Genomic DNA, 21191 nt, shown 5'->3' with positions numbered 1-21191 from the left:
CATGAGAAAGACTTCATGCATAAATTCATATAAAGTCTTCAAAATAAGGTGATATAAAGTGATCATTGTAGACTTTATTCCTAACTAATTTTGAAGATAAACTGAATAAAAGCATCGAATCAGCAGACTTGCAAGTTTGATGTCCCTCTTTTTCTGGTTTCTGGCTTTATTTAATGTTTTTGTAAACTAAAAAGTTTGCTATCAGACAATTATAGTGTGCAACCTACTTTTTTGACCAATCAGAGCGAGTTATTATTCAAAAAAGGTGGCTTCTTATTCCTTAAGACCAATGTGACTGTAGCAATAATTTTCGAAGAACAGCTCCACATGTTTTAAAGTGTCGACTGAATGCGCATGCGTACCAATTACCGCCCCTTCATCGTATTTCAAAGGCAGCCGACACATTATTGTTAGTCAAAGGTAAGCGGAGAATTCGACACAACTGACTCTGCAATTCTGATTGGTCAAATGTAGATTTCACACTACGTCAGATAGAGTCCATAAAGAGAATTCTTCGAGAAAAAGAAACCTCGGTCAGTCACTTCAATACGCACCGTTTTCCTCCCTATTGGTTTCTTTTTCATGCAGAATTCACTTCATAAACTCTATCTGTAATGTAACGTTCTGTTTTAAAGTGGACAAAATGTACGAAGATAATCATGTTACAGTACTTGCATTATAAACTTTTCTTCACTGCCAAATATTATAAAATGTGAGAAATTCAATGTAAAAGAGGATATACAATGTTAACCTGGCCTATATTTCAAAGAGAAAAACATTCTGTCAAAGATTTTTGAAGATCAAATTAAAAATGCAGCCTCTGGAGTGTTAATAAGGTCTTTCTATAATTTGACCTAATGACCTTATATCTGACCTCATATTATAACTCAATTCAGAACTTAACTTAGATTTCAAAGAGGCAAAGTTTCATAAATATAAGGTAGAAAATGTAGCCTCCAGAGTGTTACCAATGGTTTCCAATTTACTGGCTTAGTGACCTAGTTTTTGATAACAGAGGACCCAGTAATGACTGAAGATTGGACAAAAATTGTGACCTGAGAGTAGAGTATTAGCTATTCTAACACGACCAGAAAATAACCTACGTACATGTAGAGCAAAATCTATCTCAGGTTATTCTGCAATAAACCACCCTTGTGCTGTGTGAACATCGTGTTTTGGCTATTCCATTTATACACTGCGTGTAAAGTTTTATGAATAATCTGCAACTATTACAGTTTTGTGAGAGAAAATTTCAACAGCCAAATCCAGGTGTGTAGCATCAAGTGTAGTTAAGAGTGTTACGAGAGTTTGTAAAACACGAAATGCCCCCCTTGATGCATTCAGTTATTGCACAGGAACAGAAATTATTTGGTCATTGTATACAGAAGTTCTACTGTTCTGGGTAAATGTAACCTTGACCTTTGACCTATTGACCTTAAAATAAATAGAGGCCATCTGCTGGTCATGATCAACCTCCCTATTAAGTTTCATGTTCATAGGCCCAAGCGTTCTTGTGTGTGTGTGTTCGGGTTTAACGTTTTTTCCAACAATTTTTCAGTCATATAAACGATGGTGTCTACTTGTAGCAGTGAGCACAATGCCCAACTTTATAGTGCTGCCTCACTGGAATATCATGCCGTAGACACATGACATGATATCCCACCCAGTCACATTATACTGACACCGGGCTGACCAGTCCTTGAGTTACAGGGTTCATACAGAATTCTGTTACTCAATTTCCATGATATTTCCATGATCTTCAGTGATTTTCCATGATACGGTAATGTATCGCTTTTACATGACATTAAGACAAATTATTGCGTCTAATCTTCTTGAACGAGTGTCAGATTCAAGGGGAGGGGGTATTGTTAGTTCACCAAAAGCCGGGGGTAGTGTAGTCAGCAATTCATTAGATTCACCACTAGTACTGGTCTCAATTTTGATAACAGGCTTAAAAAATAAGCTCAAATTGGCCGTCTTTCTATGTTCGTTAAAGTTTTTTTAATGGGTCGTGCCTTTCATGTGTGAATTTATTGCTGGCTCGTCCATATTTGATAAATTGATGATAGAGTCACAAACAGTGCACGATGCTTTGTTGAGATCGGACTTGAATGGTTTCAACGACGCTTTATAGTGTTCCTTCCGACACCATTTGTAATTAAATTTGCAGTTTCCTTTAGATTTACTCATATTTCACGCCGGTTGTGGGAGCTGCCATTTACCGGAAATGTTGTCGTAGCAACAGCCGGTGTCAAGGTAAAATACGCTGCTCAAAACTATTCGTACTTAGCGAAAATGCAAGTTCAGACATCTGTAATCAACAAACGACCTTCTATACTCAATTTTTAAAAAACTTTCTGGTGAAATACACTGCTTGAGAGAATTTTTCAAGGCAATTTCTAGATTTTCCATGATCTGTTTGGGATTTCCATATTTCCATGATAAAATCTGTCTTTTCAAAATTCAATATTTCCATGATAGAGTGATTTTCCATGAAATTTCAATCTCTGTGTGAGCCCTGAGTTATCATCCAGAAACTGTTTAACTGTTCCGGGTTACTGTGACCTTGACCTTTGACCAATTGACCTCAACATCAATCATGATCAACCTCCCTATCAAGTTTCGTTCTCCAAGGCCCAAGCGTTCTCAAGTTATCGTCCGGAAACCATTTAACTGTTCCGGGTCAATGTGGCCTTGACCTTTGATCTATTGACCTTAAAAAATCAATACAGATCATCTGCTGGTCATGAGCAACCTCCCTATCAATTTTCATGATCCTAGGCCCAAGTGTTCTTGAGTTACTATTCAGAAACCGTTTAACTGTTCAGGGTCACTGAGACCTTGACCTTTAACCTACTGACCTCAAAATCAATACGGGTTATTTGCTGGTCATGACCAACCTTCCTGTCAACTTTCATGATCCTAGGTCAAAGCATTCTTGAGTTATCATCCAAAAACTGTTTAACTGTTCTGTGTCACTGTGACCTTTGCTTTTGACCTATTGACCTCAAAATCAATAGGAGTCATTTATTGGCCATGACCAACCTTTCTGTCAATTTTCATGATCCTAAGCTTAAGCGTTCTTAAGTCATCCTCCGGAAACTGTTTAACTGTTCTGGGTCACTGTGACCTTGACCTTTGACCTACTGATCTCAAAATCGATAGGGGTCATCTGCTGGTTATGAGGAATCTCTCTATCAACTTTCATGATCCTAAGACCAAGCGTTTTTGAGTTATCGTCCGGAAATGGATTGGTCTACATACTGACCGACAGACATCTGCAAAACAATATACCCCTCCTTCTTGGAAGGGGGGAGTGGGGGGCATAAGAAGTAGTTACCATTTATCCTAACACTGTTGTTTCAAGTATGTCGTGTTAGAATCGAAATAACAAGTTCAAAAGTGTGATTTATCATAGAATAACCTACGGCTTTCGTGATATATTCTTAGGCATTGGAACTCAAAACAGTACAGGTTATTCTACGATAAACCACACTTGGGAACTTATTATTTCTTAATTAACATTCATTATGCACAACAGATAACAGATGACTACGGATGACGGACACAGGCAGTGCCCTTGGGCACTTCGTTCTTCTGTGTCCGACCCCAGATAGAATCGCCCTAAGGACATGTACAAGGCCCAAGAACATTTTTCTCGGGTCAAAATGAAGGACTGCGAACAATGTGACAAAAATATGGCAGAATGAGAAGGTGAGGACGATTTGTGCATGATTTGCAGGGCAAATAAACATATGATAAATTTAAGACCAAATAACATATTATTTGAATGAAGAAATTACACTACTTTTGTAGAAATATCGGTGTACCCCCACCGATAACACAAACAAGCACCGTAAACAAGGCTGTAAAACTCCACTTCCCATTCCTGGTGTTAGAACGTTTTATTCGTAAAGTTTTCAGCAAAGGTTAAGCTTTATTTTGATACCGACCGTTGATTACAATTTGCAGAAATAAAACAGTTACAGGTAAAAAAACCTCATTTTCTGTTCGGGTTTATCATCAGTACCAGTAATGGAATTTATCAAAATATAAACACTTATATATAATTTCCTTCCAACAAATTAAGCCATTTGAGAAAATGTGCATTTGAAATATGAGCCGTGCCATGAGAAGATCAACATAGTGGGTTTGCGACCAGCATGGAACCAGACCAGCCTGCGCATCCGCGCAGTCTGGTCAGGCTCCATGCTGTTCGCTTTTAAAGCCTATTGGAATTGAAGAAACTGTTAGCGAACAGCATGGATCCTGACCAGACTGCGCAGATGCGCAGGCTGGTCTGGATCCATGCTGGTCGCACACCCACTATGTTGGTTTTCTCATGGCACGGCTCAATGACACTCAGGGATTTCAAATCTTCATACAGAAATCTACATCAAAAAGTGGGTCTCCAAAACCATCCAATTATGGAAATATAAATTCCATATTTATAGACAAAAGTGCTGCAATTTCAGTATTGTGACAGTATGTTATTTTGATGATGAATGATAAGTCAGTATATCAAATAATAAAGTATGTATCTATTGTGGAGGAAATTATATCTATATTGTATATTCCAATGAATAAACACAGACTATGCTAAAAAGGAAAGGAAGTCTGTGAGAAAAAAACAACAACACAATATCACAAGAAAAATTTCTTCCCATATAATTATGTTTGATATAGTTTTTTCCTACTTGTTTTCTAGGAAATAATCAATTTATTAATACTGATTTATTTATTGACTGTTAAATGAAAAAAAAATCTAAAAAAAATCATTTGAATTGCTTGAGAGGAAATCTTTCCAGGGAAAATTAGATGCCACTTTTGAGTAGTAGACAGTAAATGAAAGTTTTCTTAGTAGATTTTAATTAAGTATTAAGTTCATTGTAACTGCTACGTTACATGATGACGTGTTTAGAACAAAAAATAAATGACTTAGTATCAGATAACAACAATATTTTACTTCCAAAATGGATTGTTAATTTTCACTTCAACACTACTGTATAATGAACATAACTTTTTTCCTTGCCTTCAAGAATTTTCTAAATCAGTAATTAATATTTTCAGTGAGTACCTAACTGTTACCGTTTTCTGGTCGCAGCCAGTTGATCATAAAGTGAGAAACTGTATCTGTAAATCTAAATAAAGCACTTATATATCAGTCATGAAGAATCTATAATTAAAATATCTCTTTCCATCCTTTTTTTGATGAAATTACATACCACACACTTATATTCCAACACATCATGACGTCAGTGTTGCATATCTTCATGAAAAAGTAACATTTACAAAATGATAATCTGATAATTTTTTTTTTTTTTTTTTAAATAACTGTTTGATGGAGTTCTTCTAACTCAGTAAAATGAATTATGATTTTGCTAGGGGGCGTGACTGTTGAACTTTCCATTACCTCTCATGAACAGACTCAATCAAACCAAGTCTGCTTTTGACAATATACCGTAACCATCTGAATATATTACGCACTTTTTTGCGATCTATTTCATTTTCACATAGGGCTGAGTAATATACACCAAAGCAGAGCTTCATACATTTTTTCATTAATTGCTTATTTTCTTTTTAAATTTTCAAAATTTAATTAATCATTTAAGCCACTAGGTGTTCATTTCCATCAATAATTGTTGTACATAACCGAGAGTGATGGCCAGTAGAATTATTAAAACCATGTGAAATGCAAAATTTTGTGGCTTACGTCAGTAAAAACATTTTCTTTCAGGGACTGGTGAAATATTAAACTGCAATTAAAACTGTTTGTATGTGTTTCTTTATTTCAAGCCAATTACTATACTGATCAATACAGTCCGCCATACATTGTTAATCAAATACGAAAATTAACTTCTCCTTTCATGTGCCCGTTATTATGAAATGTTTGTTCGCATATATAAAGCTTGCTGATAATAATTAAGGTGTTGACAGTTTGAGCAAGTGTCATGTTCTCAGAGTATCTTTAAATATTGATGACATTTTTGAGAAGTCCCATATCCGGTTAAGCAGCGAGTGCGATTTTCATGCCAAGTCATTGTTACGCGAGCCATAAATGGCCAATTGTAAGAAAATTCTAAGACTGATTTTCGATGCGTTTTATATTTCAATGTTTGTGTTTTTCCAAGATTCTGAAATATGATCTAGCATGCGTAATATACAAGCTTGCATAATATTCGAGTGTTTACAGTACTTAATATTCTTATTACATCCAACAAGAGCTCGTAGAACACGAAATGCCCCCTTGATGCATTCAGTAATTGCACCAGGAACAGAAATTATTTGGTCACTGTACACAAAAGTTCTATTGTTCTGGGTCAATGTGACCTTGACCTTTGACCTACTGACCTCAAAAATCAACAGGGGTCATCTGCTGGTCATGATTAACCTCCCTATCAAATGTCACGATCCTAGCCCAAGCATTCTCGTTATCTTCCGGAAACGGTTTAACTGTTCTGGGTCACTGTGACCTTGACCTCAGGTCTCAAAATCAATAGGGGTCATCTACTGGTCATGAACAACCTCCCTATCAATTTTTATGATCCTAGGTCCAAGCATTCTTGAGTTATCCTCTGAAAACTGTTTAACTGTTCCAGGTCACTGTGACCTTGACCTTTGACCTACTAACCTCAAAATCAATAGGGGTCATCTGCTGATCATGATCAATGTCCCTATCAACATTCACGATCCTAGGCCAAAGCATTCTTATGTTATCGTCAAGAGATGGTTTAACTGTTCCGTGTCATTTGCTGCTCAGGACTAGTCTCCCTATCAACTTTCATGATCCTAGGCCCAACTGTTCTTCTGTTATCATCCGGAAACCGTTTAACTGTTCTGGGTCACTGTGACCTTTACCTATTGACCTCAAAATCAATAGGGGTCATCTGTTGGTCATGACTAACCTCCCTATCAACTTTCATGATCCTAGGCCCAATTGTTCTCGAGTTATCATCCGGAAACCATTTATCTGTTCCGGGTCACTGCGAGCTTGACCTTTGACCTACTGATCTCAAAATCAATAGGGGTCATCTGCTGGTTATGATCAACCTCCCTATCAACTTTCATGATCCTAGGCCCAAGCGTTCTTGTGTTATTATCTGGAAATGGATTTGTCTACATACCGACCGACCAACCTACCGACAGACATCTGCAAAACAATATGTACCCCTCCTTCTTTGAAGATGGGCATAATAAATATGTTTGTGAAATAAATCAGGATTTTAATAAGCAAACTGCAACCTCAATAAATTTAGTTCTTATATTGACAGGCAAATAAAATTATAAATATTAAATGTGACATCCATGCCCATTTCAGTAGTTATGAAACTCTGTTTTGTTCTTGAAGTTTGCTGTCAGGAGACTCCTGGTTACAAAATGTTATTATATCTACCAACTATCACATTATTAATGTATGATGTGCCAAACATAAAGCTAGACCAATTTGTAATATTCTATATTTCTATGTCAAAACCTATATGTATTGTTTTAACATTTATTGGAATCAATATCTGTCAAAACACAAGTAAGTCTGCAACTTTTTCTCTTTTTTTTTTTTTGTCTGTACAGAAAAATCCCCTAAAAATACAACTTCCACAATTATATAGTGATAACCTAATTTAGCTCCCTTTAGTGACAACTTCCCCACAGTAACAACCTCTCCTGGTGGCAATTTTTCCACAATGGCTACCTCCCTACAATGACAATGGCCCCTAGCGACAACCTTCCCAAAGCTTGGCAACCTCCCTTAGTGACAACTTCCCCTACTGACAACTTCTCCACAGTGACCACTTCCCCTAGTGACAACCTCTGCATAGCAACAACTTCCCTATCATGATAACCTCTACTAATGGTGCATCAATCACTACCATCATATTTAATATGATACATAATATAATATGATGCTGAAAATCACTTTTCTGTTGCAAAATATACTATCATATTATCACCTACACACTACCAACATTTCTCTGGAAAACACTCAAAACAATTTCAATCAATTTCATAAAAATCAAACAATTAAAAAACAATTCATCAAAATTCTACTTAACTTCTGTGGTGGCAGAGGCAGAAAATACATATATTCAATTCAAGTGTACATGAGCATAGTTCTATATCAGTTTTTCATTTTTCTTTAAACAAAGAAAAAGCATTATGTGAAATTCTTTAACATTGTGTTATCCTTGCTATAGGCACCTCTCCAGCTATAATGGTATGACATGACCAAGAAGCAAGCCAAAAACCTCCAGCACTCAAAGCACTGGCACTCTGCCACTCAGCTAACATGGCGGTAAAACCATTGTTCATGTTCATAAGAATATACTTCATTAGACAAGAGAACAATTCAAAAACATGTAAGAGACGTGCTAATACACAGGATACTTAAAAAGATAATAAATATGAGCCATGCCATGAGAAAACCAACATAGTGGCTTTGCGACCAGCATGGATCCAGACCAGCCTGCGCATCCGCGCAGTCTGGTCAGGATCCATGCTGTTCACTTTCAAAGTCTATAACAATTAGAGAAACAGTTAGCGAACAGCATGGATCCTGACCAGACTGCGCCGATGCGCAGGCTGGTCTGGATCCCAATCTGACTAAAGTACATCTCCTATTACGCTACGCATAGGATCTGACAACGAGCTATTGATGGCCTCGTTCTGACAACCCTTCCGCTAGCCAATCAAAAGCTACCTTACAGCTTTCTGTAAGCTTTATAAAGACTTGGGTTTTGATATCAACAATTTTTATGTCGAAAGATTTCAGATAGCCGGTTAGCTCAGTCGGTAGAGCACTTGCTCTATAAACGAGAGGTCCCAGGTTCGAGCCCTGGATTAACCACACATTTTTCTTACACTTTGACATTCGAACAAGTTGTCCGATTGGTTCAAACAAAAATATATTTGCGAAAATAAAAATAGCAATATTGGAAATCCAAAATATACAGAAGACGAATGTGAATGGGTCGTTCTCAGATCTTCGTTTAGAAGATCAAGTACTTTAGTCAGATTGGTCTGGATCCATGCTGGTCGCAAAGCCACTATGTTGGTTTTCCCATGACATGGCTCATTATGTTTACTTTCTATTGAGTATATAGATATTCATATAATTCAGAAGTAGAAAAAATTGTTTAGGAAAACAAAACACTTAGTTAGCAGTATAGTCAGTTTTGATGAGAATTCCTTCAGGGGCTTCATTAAAATAAGGCCACATCAAAGGAGATCCATGTTTAGCATTCCCATTAAGTTTCAAATTAACAAGAGCTGTCCGTAAGACAGCATGTGCATGCTCGACTTTTCTCAGTGCTTGACTCTGAATTAGAGCTTTGCCAGTCAAAACTTTATAAATCTTTAACCAAAAAATTCTAAGTTAAAATGGGGCGTAACTCTGTCAAAATTCAAACCAGAGTGATGGGGATTGTTTCTCCTGGTGTAGACTTTGATAGTAAATAACTATTTTAAGTTTCAAGTCAATAACTTTGATAGTAACAGAGAAATTGGACTTTATCAAAAACTTAAACCAATGGCGACAGCGACACCGGCACTAGTGCAATAGCTTTACTTTTTCTTCGAAAAGTCAACCTAAAAATGGCCATTGTGATTATATTGAGGATATCTCTTTGTTTCAGTGTAAGATTGAAATATATTTCACAGAGTGAACACCATAATTTATTTATGCAATAGTTTCACAAGTGGCGCAGCCAAAATTAGTGAATTATGATATTCGCGAGTAAAATAATATATTTCAACCTTACAATGTAAAACAAACAGATTTTCTTTTTATTTCATTATTTTCAGTAGTTTTCATCAGATTATGCCAAATATCACCCGCGCAATATCACATGCATTGCAACGCTACGTTACAATGTCATGACATCACACTACATCTCTGTCGAAAAATTGTCAAATTATCAGTTCTATGAAACTTCCAGATTTCTTTCACATTTTATTACAGAGGAGTGTATATCTTTATGTTCGCAGAGGTATTTCTACACATCTTTATCTGACTTAAATACATTATGAAGTATGTTCAATGAATTTCTGATTGTTTATAATTCATGTTTTTTTTTTCAAATTCAAGAGTACCAGCAGTTGGATAACAGCAAAAATAACAATTTTCAGTGCTTTGAAACAGTGAAAATATCAGTTTTATTTCACTGATAAATTCCAGTATTTTGCCTAAAAGTATAAAATAAATTTATTTGTCATCACTGCAATTTCACCCTTTTAAATTTATCAGAAAGCTAAAAAAAACTTAACAGCTCCAGGCTGAGGATGCTACACATAGATCCAATTTGATATGGCCTACAGTTTTCCTTTCAATTTTATTGAATAAACATGTTGCGGAAATAAAATAAAGTGGTTGTCTCTTAATAAGTCATAAAACACGTTTATTTAAACATGTGTGTAGTTTTTGCAAGCTGTCATCAGTTTTATGTGAAAGAAAGGCTGTTGTGGTTTATTTTGGAATTTTAAAGTCTTATTTCTGAGAAAACTTGATTAGACATAAACATATGGTAATCTATAGCAAATTAATAAATTACCAATTTTCATTACATAATTTTCAGATAATTACTGAAATGTAACAGTGAAATATATCTGACATTTTCACAATCAAAAATATCAAATTTATTTTCACTGGAAGGGAAATAAAAAAAAATAAATAAAAAAAATAGTCGAAACCATTGAAAAGACAACAAATAATGGGAAAATATGTTTGTTTAACACGAAAGATAAAACATTTTAAATTCATGACCACAGATCTTCAAGAAAATATTATATCTGGTGTTCAGTATTAATTATCACCTGTTTGCCAAGTGGTTAACTACTTTGTAATGCCAATCCAGTTAAAGTTTGTTTGATCCAATGTGATAAGACTTCGATCTTACACAAAAACTAGAAGTGTGTCCATAGGACATGGATGCCCCCCGCATACTTTGCCATCCTCTATATAGCAAACACTAACGAAGGGCCATAACTGCAGTAAAAATATTCACAGAAAAAGTTCCTTCCTTTATGGTCATCAGCACATCAAGCTTGTTCATCTGTGAAAGTTTGAAGCAAATCAGGCTAATAGTGTGGGAGGAGTATGACACACACAAGTCACTTTTCTCTATATTCCATGAAGCATGCAAAAACTATCAAAGGGCCATACTGGTCCAGTGCCTAAATCCGGACACTTTTGGTGGGATTTTGACAGTAACTTTGCATTATGAAACCACACGTGCATAAAATTTTAACTGTATAATTTTAGGTTCTTTATAAATCTCTTTGCAAAACAACAAAATCGTATATTGCTGATTTCATCATAAAAATGTCATCCGAATTGGGCCAGTAAAAGCTGTCAAAATTTACCTTCAGAGTGCTTAAATATTCGTACACTATTTGGGTATAAAATGCAACGAATATGTGCACCCAAAAATAACAATAAACACGACTTCATTTAAAATAAAGCAATCAAATACAGTCCTGTAAATATATACAAACATCTCAGTCCGAATAAAATTTTATTACCTGTTCGTCTCATGATAATATGGACTAGTTTCTAACTTTATATAATTGCCAAATATAACAATAATATAATATAATTTATCTGAGCAAAAATTAATGTTTAAAATTATTCTTTCTTACATGCAGATTCTGTCGCTGTCGTTATACATTTTGACACAACATGAAACTGCGCCGATTTTATCTAATGAATTGCTTCCATTGTCTGCAAAATGCTTGCATTTTTTTTAAATTAATTGATATATAGATCTAATAGAAATTGGTTAAATCTTTTAAATAAATACTGAGGGTAGTACAGAATTCTAAAACATGTTTTTACATCAGTTGCGATCAGCAAACAAAAAGAGTCGTCTGCAATAGGCAGAATATTTTTCTTATTTAATCAGTACCTCGTCGCACCTCAAATAACTGGCGCGTGCTGTATGACGTCATCCCCCAACACACACAATGTTTACTTTATGCGGTGCGGATATTTGAAGGTAGTTTTCTCTGGAAAAGTTTACATTTGTACACTGTTGTTGACAGCTGGTCATCAAAGCTTTTGTTTGCGTGGATCCTGTTCATTTCAGTAAAAAATCATGATCGTACAGCAATTTTAAACGGTGTCCGAATTATTAAGCACTGTACGGATTTAGGCACTGAACCAGTATAACTGCAGTAAAAAAAAAGTCACAGAAAGAATTCCATCCTATATGTCTTCTGCACATTCATCAAGCTTGTTCATCTGTGCAAGTTTGAAGCAAATCAGGCTAACAGTGTGGGAGGAGTTGGACACAAGATTTTTCTCTATATTCTATAGAGCAAAACTATCAAAGGGCCATAACTGGGGTAAAAATAGTCACAGAAAAACATTCCTTCCTTTCTGGTCATCTGCACATTTAGCTTGTTCATCTGTGAAAGTTTGAGGCAAATCAGGCTAATAGGTTGGAGGAGTTGGACATACAAGATTTCGGGATATACGTATGTACAGACAGCAGCAACACTATATGCACCCCTCCACCCCACTCTAATAAATGTGTGGGTGCAAATCAAACAAAATTTTACATCTTGTATATTTTGGACATTAAGATACTGTCTCTGCCTGCTTTATATTACTTATCATGTGACTTAGGCTAGACATACTGCAGAAAACTAATTACCTGACTGTTCATGCTCCAAAATCAATTTTGTTTGAAGTTATTTTTCAAGTTGGTAATAGAAAGTTATGACACGCATATAAATGGAACTATTTCTAAACAGTAGTCTTTTCTTCAAAATTGATGCTTTGTAATAAAGGTATGCAAACTGACAAATACATCATCTCTGGAAGTATATTTTGTATGCCAGAATTTCTTACAAACCCTATTATATATATTTTGGCACAGTTTTCATCACACAAATAGCTTCATTTCTTTAACAAGCACTCCTGAAAATTTCAATGTGACTGCTCCTCTGTTATTTCTGTTGAAATAACCAAGTATCCAGCTGTGACTGATGTGGTGTTCACAATTTGCAAGAAAAACAATTTCTTATAGGCTAGGACAATTTGTTTAAAAATATCTATACCTGTCTTTAAAATTGAAATTTATTATACTTATTTTCTATCATGTGTACTTTGTAATTTTCCATAACAGACAGATAAATAAAGTTTTAGAACTCTGTTGTTTGTACTTCTATATATGAGCCGTGCCATGAGAAAAACAACATAGTGGCTTTGCGACCAGCATGGATCCAGACCAGCCTGCGCATCTGCGCAGTCTGGTCAGGATCCATGCTGTTCGCTTTCAAAGCCTATTGCAATTAGAGAAACCATTAGCAAACAGCATGGATCCTGACCGGACTGCGCAGGCTGGTCTGGATCCATGCTGGTAGCAAACCCACAATGTTGATTTTCTCATGGCATGGCTCAATTATAAAGCACATGTCTCATAGCTAGTCATTAAATTCTTCTTAAGATTCTTGTAAGACAGAATGAATTACAAAGTTTCTAAGGTGAAGTACAGGAATAAACTACAGTGTATGAAGAAAGCGTAATACTGAAATAGAATCTAAACCTTACCCTGCTAAATTTCTATAATGAACTTCTCCATCTTTCAATTTGGACAGTACCATTAGCTGTTAAAAGGGGTGCTTACCAAAAAGATACTGAATGAATGGGGAACAGTGCAGATCATGATCAGACTGCATGAATGTGCAGGCAAATCATGATCTACACTGGTCGCAAAGGCAGAATTAAATGTGTCCAGCATGCTAAGGATTAAACTGGGTATAAAGGTATCAAACATTTTTGCTACACATATAAAAGACAACTTAATAAATATTACACAGTCTAAGCAGGCAAAAATTTAAAGCTTTACGGCAGTAGGTCAAGTTACATGACCTTAGAGTATCTGTCATGCCACCCATTCTTACTGCATATTGTTTAAAATTTTATAATGATCATTTTTTTCATATCTACTGAATAATTTTGGCACTCTTCATGTGAATTTTATGTCCCATATTTTACTTGGTCAGGGCCCCAAGATTACAGGTGAACCTTTCTAAGAAGCCAGCTGTTTTCATTTTGCCTTTAACAGTCTGTCAGGTAATTTCCGAAATGGACTATTTGTCTTTAACCCTAACCATGCTTGACACAGTTGGTTCTGCCTTTGCGACCAGTGTAGATTATGATCAGCCTGCACATCTGTGCAGTCTGATCATGATCTGCACTGTTCGCTATTCTGCCAGTACCTTTTTAAAAAGCACCCATTTTAACAGTTAATGTTACCGTCCAAAATGGAAGATGGGCAAGTTCATTATAGAAATTTAGCGGGGTAAGGGTTAAGCAGCCAGATTGTGTTGCTGTCTACGCTGGCTGCTTTATACTGGTATGACTGTATATAACTGAGTTTGTAGGCCAGTCTCAAACATTAGCACGTATATTTGAGCCTTGTACAACTAATGTATAAAAGCCTACCAGAAGTTGAGCCAGTTCCAACATTCTGCCTGCTGTATCCACTGCAATCATCACATTACCATCGCGTCTCATTGTCAGCAATATTGTGGCTGAAAATAAACATCATCAATTCAGCATATGAGCCGTGCCATGAGAAAACCAACAGTGGGTTTGCGACCAGCATGGACCCAGACCAGCCTGCGCATCCGCGCAGTCTGGTCAGGATCCATGCTGTTCGCTAACAGTTTCTCCAATTCCAATAGGCTTTAAAAGCGAACAGCATGGATCCTGACCAGACTGCGCGGATGCGCAGGCTGGTCTGGATCCATGTTGGTCGCAAGCCCACTATGTTGGTTTTCTCATGGCACGGCTCATATAATAACTTTAAATGAGTGCCCAAGGGGTGCATGTGAGTGGCATTTGTCATGGTAATCCTACAGCAATTTCAAATGTGAATTACAAGGCCTTGATATTTAATTGGTACTACACTGCCTGTTACACAGCAATAACAAAGCTCACTAATAGAATAAAAAACAGTTTTGTATGCACAATTTCATGTAATATCTTTAATTTCCAACATTTCTTGATTAAAATTTTGAACATCGTAGCTGTGCACTGCAAAATTAGCCTGCAGCAGTGTACTTATTAAGTTTGAGGATCAAAGGTCAAAATATTCTAAGTTATTGAGCAGAGACTTAACTGCAATAATATGAATAGAGGGCCAACACTATAATATAATACATCCACTTCAACACACAGCACAACAGTGATCATGACCTTGGGCTAAGAAACCTAACAAGAGCTATCACAGGAGACAGCGTGCTCGACTATTTCGATACTGGATAGTGAAATTGGGCACATCTGTGGAAGATGGAGCTGTCACTGGAGTATGTAACAAGTCCATGTAGATGAAGATATTGGTTCTAATATTGTTGATATTAGCTTAAGTCTCTGTCAGCAGTATTAGGTAATAACAGAGATAAATATAAAATGTTTCAAGCCCTATAAATAAGTATAAAAGGGACATAACTCATGGAAACTTTCTGCAAGAAGACATCATGTGACTAATAATATGGAATAATTATTTTAAGCTTGAATCAAATCTATTTAGTTACAAGAGCTCATAGAACACGAAATGCTCCCCGCCCCCCTTGATGCATTCAGTAATTGCACAAGGAACAGAAATTATTTGCTCACTGTAAACAAAAGTTCTACTGTTCTGGTTCAATGTGACATTGACCTTTGACCTATTGACCTCAATATCAACAGAGGTCATCTGCTGGTCATGATCAACCTCCCTATTAAGTTTAGTGATCCTAGGCTCAAGCGTTCTCAAGGTATCGTCCGGAAAGGGTTTAACTGTTCCGGGTCAATGTGACCTTGACCTTTAGCCTACAGACCTCAAAATCTATAGGGGTCATCTACAGGTCAAGACCAACCTCCCTATCAAGTTTCATGATCCTAGGCCCAAGCGTTCTCAAGTTATTGTCTGGAAACGGTTTAAATGTTCCAGGTCACTGTAATCTTGACCTTTGACCTACTGACCTTAAAGTCAATAGGGGTCATCTGCTGGTCATGATGAACCTCTCTATCATTTTTCATGATCCTTGGCCCAAGCGTTCTCAAGTTATTGTCCAGAAACCGTTGAACTGTTCCTGGCCAATCTGACCTTGAACTTTGACCAAATGACCTCAAAATCAATAGGGGTCATCTGCTGGTCATGATCAATCTCCCTATCAATTTTCCTGATCCTAGGCCCAAGCGTTCTTGAGTTATCGCCCGGAAACCGTTTTACTGTTCCTGGTCACTGTGACCTTGACCTTTGACCTACTGACCTCAAAATCAATAGGGGTCATCTGCTGGTCATGACCAACCTCCCTATCAACTTTCACTATCCTAGGCCCAAGCAATCTTGAGTTATCATCCGGAAACCATTTAACTGTTCCAGGTCACTGTGACCTTGAACTTTGACATACTGACCTCAAAATCAATAGGGATCATCTGCTGGTCATGACCAACCTCCCTATCAACTTTCATGATCCTAGGCCCAAGCATTCTTGAGTTATCATCCGGAAACCGTTTAACTGTTCAGGGTCAAATGGTGTAGGCAGAAATGTGGAATAACTATCTTAAGGTTTAAACCATATCCATTTAGTAACAACAAAGATATGATGAAAATGCATCAAAATTAAACTGAAATTCTAACCAAAAAGAGGGCATAATACATGAAATATTGGTGCAAGAGTTATGGCCCTTGTTTCATATGATGCAAGTGATGATGTGGAACAATTGTTTTAAGTCTGAATGAAATCCATTTAGAAATGATAGAGTTAGAGTGCATTAAAACTCTAACTTGAAATTTTAAGTAAAAAGGGGGATAATTCATAGAATACTAGTGTCAGAGTTAAAGCCCTTGTGTCAAATGATATGGGTGATGATGCGAAACAACTATTCTAAGTTTGAATATAATTCATTTAGTAATAACTGAGATAGAGTGAAAGTGCACCAAAACTGTAACCTCAAACTCTAAGTAAAAAGGGGAATAATTCATAAAATATTGGTGCCAGAATTATGGCCCTTCAGTCATAAGATGTAAGTGATGATGAAGAACAACTAATTTAAGTTTGAATCAAATCATTTCTGTAGTAACAGAGATACAGTGAAAATCAAGGTGTGTTTCCTGCAGAGATTGCAACCTGAAATTTTAAAGTGACCAGGGCATGCGCAACCGAATCTCGGGTAAGCCTGAACAAAATTCTTAGACAAAAAAGAATTAACCTTAAATTTTAAGTAAAAAGGGGGGATAATTCATGAAAAATTGGTGCCAGAGTTATGAACCAGGTGTCATATGATGTGGGTGATGATGTGGAACAACTATTTTAACTGAGATAGAGTGAAAGTGCATCGAAACTTTAACCTGAAATTCTATGTAAAAAGGAGGATAATTCATAAAATATTTGTGTGAGCTTGTGCCAAATGATTTGGGTGATGATGAGGAATAACTATTTAAAGTCTGAAACAAATCCATCAAGTAATTTCAGAGATAAAGAGAAAGTACATCAGACACATGGTCGAGTAGGACAGCTCTCCATGCTTCGTACAGTTGAGCTAAACATCAGGAGGAGTTATGGTAAATGTTGTACTAACAGTCACTGCAACCTCAACCACCAACCTCAAAATCATTAGGGGTCATTCAATGCCTGCAGCCAGTGTCCCTGCCAAGTTTCAGGGTCGTCAGTCATGTCATTCTCAAAATTTACAGAGAAAACAGATTTTGTGACTGATATTTACCTTTGATCCTATGACCTCATTTCAGTCCACTGTGTATGAGCAATGTGTCAGCCAAATTTGAGATCCATATGTCAAGGCCTTCTCCAGATACTCAGAGAAATGGTTTAAAGGCTAACAATTACTGAGTTTTGACCTAAAAAGCAATGGCTGTCATTCTCTAGCTACGGGCAATGTAACTAATTAGTGAGAGGATCAACGGTCAAAGGGCATGCAAGTTATTCAGCAGAAATAGTATTTGTACAAACTGTGACCATGACCTATGACCTTATAATCAACAGCAGTCATTTACTGCCCATGGGCAATATGCCTGTGTAGGTTCAGATTTGAAGGTTTTGTTTTGTTTTTGTTGGATTTAACGTCGCACCGACACATGATAGGTCATATGGCAACTTTCCAGCTTTAATGGTGGAGGAAGACCCCAGGTGCCCCTCTGTGCATTATTTCATCACAAGCGGGCACCTGGGTAGAACCACCAGCCTTCCGTAAGTCAGCTGGATGGCTTCCTCACATGAAGAATTCAACGCCCCGAGTGAGGCTCGAACCCACATCGATGAGGGGCAAGTGATTTGAAGGCAGCGACCTTAACCACTCGGCCACAGAGGCCCCACCAGATTTGAAAGTAAAGGCATTCTCAAGATACTGAGTGGAAACAGTTTCTGTTTTTAAGAGTCACTGTGACCTTGACCTTTGACTCACTGACTTAAATAGCAACAGGGGTCATACACTGTCCACATGCAATGTGCTTGCCAAGCTGAGGACCTTAGGGCTTGGTGCTCTCAAGATACTGAGCGGAAATGATTTTTGTACTGCAAATCACTGTGACCTTGACCTATCTCACTGACTTAAAAAACAAGGACCATGTACTGTCCATAGGCATTAAATGTGCCTGTCAAGCTGAGGACCTTAGGACTTGGTGCTCTCAAGATATTGAGTGGAAATGGTTTTTTGTACTGCAAGTAAATGTGACCTTGACCTTTGACTCACTGACTTAAAACTGAAACGGGTCATGCACTGTACACATGCAAATATGGCTGCCAAGCTGAAGACCATAGGACTTGGTGCTCCCAAGATATTGAGTAAAAATGGTTTCTGCACTGCAAATCACTGTGACCTTGACCTTTGACCCATTAATTTTAATTTCAAAATATGTAGGAATCATCCACTACTCATGAGCAATGTGCCAACCAAGTTTGAGGACTGTAGCTCAAGGCATTCTCAAGATATTGAGTGGACATCAGAAAGTGTCATCCACTGCCCCTGAGCAATCTGACTTCAAGTCTGAGGATGAACGTAAGTTATTAAGCAGAAACAAAACTACTACAAGATGGACAAACAACAGCACCATTTCTCAGTGTGTATAAAAAGCAATTCTAAACAATGCTGGAAACTGGGCAGTATGTCTGATGCATATCTTGCTGACAGTTAACAATATACAAAGGGGCATGATACCCTAAGTTGCTCAGCTGACCTTGATATTTTGATCTTGCTACTGACCAAGTTTGGTGAAATCAATTAAGTGGTTTTTGAAAATTTTCTACTTTTCCTTTTAGCAATTCCTAATAATTTGACCATACATTACAGAGGATAATATGGACATATCTCTTAATAATTTTGATGAGCATTTATCAAGTATTTCATGAAAAGAAGTCATATTTAATAAGGTGTTTTTCCTATTTCTAACAGTAACAGTGTCATTCTCCACAATAGTATCAGAGAAAAATATTCCTGAATAAAAATCATGGACTCATCATCAACTATGCTTAAAGCCAACAGTGTTGGTGAAATTGAACAGCATGTTTTTCGATATTCTAAATGAGAAAATTTTCCACAGTAAAATATTACAAACAGCTGAGCTCTTGTATAACTTATTTACATGAAGCATTTGTTTTCTCTAAAAATTGTTTCTAAATTACCATAAAAATCTCTGCCTGATCATATTTCAAATGTCGCCACATTTCAATTGACTGAACATCTTGTGATACCTACACTCCTGTTTCATTAAAAATAGTTACATCTGGCTTTTAATTTAATGTAAGATTACATCTAACAAAACAAGAAAGCCAGTCATGATGGCCCTGAGTCACTAAAATACTCAGTTTCACAGCTAAAGCATGTATAATGGGAGTAGTGGTCTTGTGGTTAAGGTGTTGGCCACTAAGAGGTTATGGGTTGCAGCTCCACTAAGGTGACAATAGCACCTTCTCATAAATTTATAATATTATGATACCTGTAAAGGGTTTTCCCTGAACAGACCTGAGTGTGATTCAAAGGAGTTTAAAACACTTTCATGACAACTGAACTAAAGTAGGTAAGGGGTCACCAAATAAACATTTTTCTATGAAATACTTTCAAACTGGGGTCAGCACTTTAGGAAGAAAATTGTTTTTGAACAGATTTCTATTCTAAGCTAAGTCAGCCCCTATCTGCAGAACAGCAGAAGACCACAAAGGAAGCAACAATGCCAAATTTCATCAACTTCCATGTAATAATCTTACAGATGCCATTTGAAGAAAAATTTGACAAAGAGACAGCGAATGCATGATGGAAGAACCACAGAAGGATAGTGATAAGAGCTCATGGTTCAGATGAGCAAAAACGTGCTTCAAACTTCTGCATATTTAATTTTGATTCAATTTCAATCCTTTTCCATGCCACACACAGGAAAGCTGTCACCAATATCTCATTTTAGTCACAGCTTGCTCAATTTCAATTTTATGCTTTTATATTTCTCAGGAACCAGTATTTCTTTATTGATTTAATACAAGCAAGTTAAGTTAAATGATCAGAAAAGATAAATGAGACCTGGCTCTCCTTGTCAGAGTGTCCTAACATATAATAAAAATGTTAAAAGAAAGTTGTTGGAAGGACAGTGCCCTAAACTATTTGAAAATGTTTATCAAGATGTTGTTATTATATGATCTAAATAAGTGTGAGAAATGTATGTTTTAGGACAGGGGAGATAAATGAGGGAGGCAGCAAGTGTATATGTAAATCAAAGAGACAATATGTTTCCGAGATAAAAGTTAATGTGAGGAATGTAATATAACAAGAGGGTCATGATGATCCTGAATCGCTCACCTGAGTAATATGAGCCACATGTTTCAAATGGCAAACTGACGCTAAAATATTAGAAAGTAGGCCACTAGGTCACATTCATGGTCACTGAAAGTCAGTTTTAAGGTTGGTGTGCAAAACTGTACATGTCATCCAAATTTCAAGGCTGTATCTTAAAAAACATGAAAGTAGGTCAAGGTCACAGTCAACTGACTCCTAATCGCTTGGGGTCATGAGATAATTATAATTAAACAGTATAGGAAATATGATCTGATAATTTTTTAAGTATTTATTCCTTTATAACTCATATAACAAGTGACCCCCAGGGTGGGGCCTCTTTTCACCCCAGGGGCATAATTTGAACAATCTTGTTAGAGATCCACTAGGCAATGCTACATACCAAATATCAAAAGCCTAGGCCTTG

At 36.7% G+C, this 21191-nt stretch overlaps 1 protein-coding gene and 1 non-coding gene across 2 annotated transcripts in view; one reads left to right on the top strand and one right to left on the bottom strand.

The window, feature by feature from the left end:
- Positions 1-21191, bottom strand: part of LOC123542642 (cleavage and polyadenylation specificity factor subunit 2-like) — a 176695-nt gene that overhangs the window by 104550 nt on the left and 50954 nt on the right. Inside the window, exon 7 of the mRNA XM_053538095.1 lies at positions 14444-14532. Within this exon, the coding sequence (XP_053394070.1) occupies positions 14444-14532 (89 nt within the window). The remainder of the gene's footprint in view (positions 1-14443; positions 14533-21191) is intronic.
- Trnai-uau (transfer RNA isoleucine (anticodon UAU)) lies at positions 8774-8842 on the top strand. Its single transcript has one exon. It is a non-coding gene; the product is annotated as a tRNA-Ile (tRNA).

Source organism: Mercenaria mercenaria, chromosome 1 (genome assembly GCF_021730395.1).
Source record: "Mercenaria mercenaria strain notata chromosome 1, MADL_Memer_1, whole genome shotgun sequence".
NCBI lineage: Eukaryota > Metazoa > Mollusca > Bivalvia > Venerida > Veneridae > Mercenaria > Mercenaria mercenaria.
The sequence above is the reverse complement of the archived record's forward strand: the minus strand, read 5'-3'. Positions and strand labels throughout refer to the sequence as shown.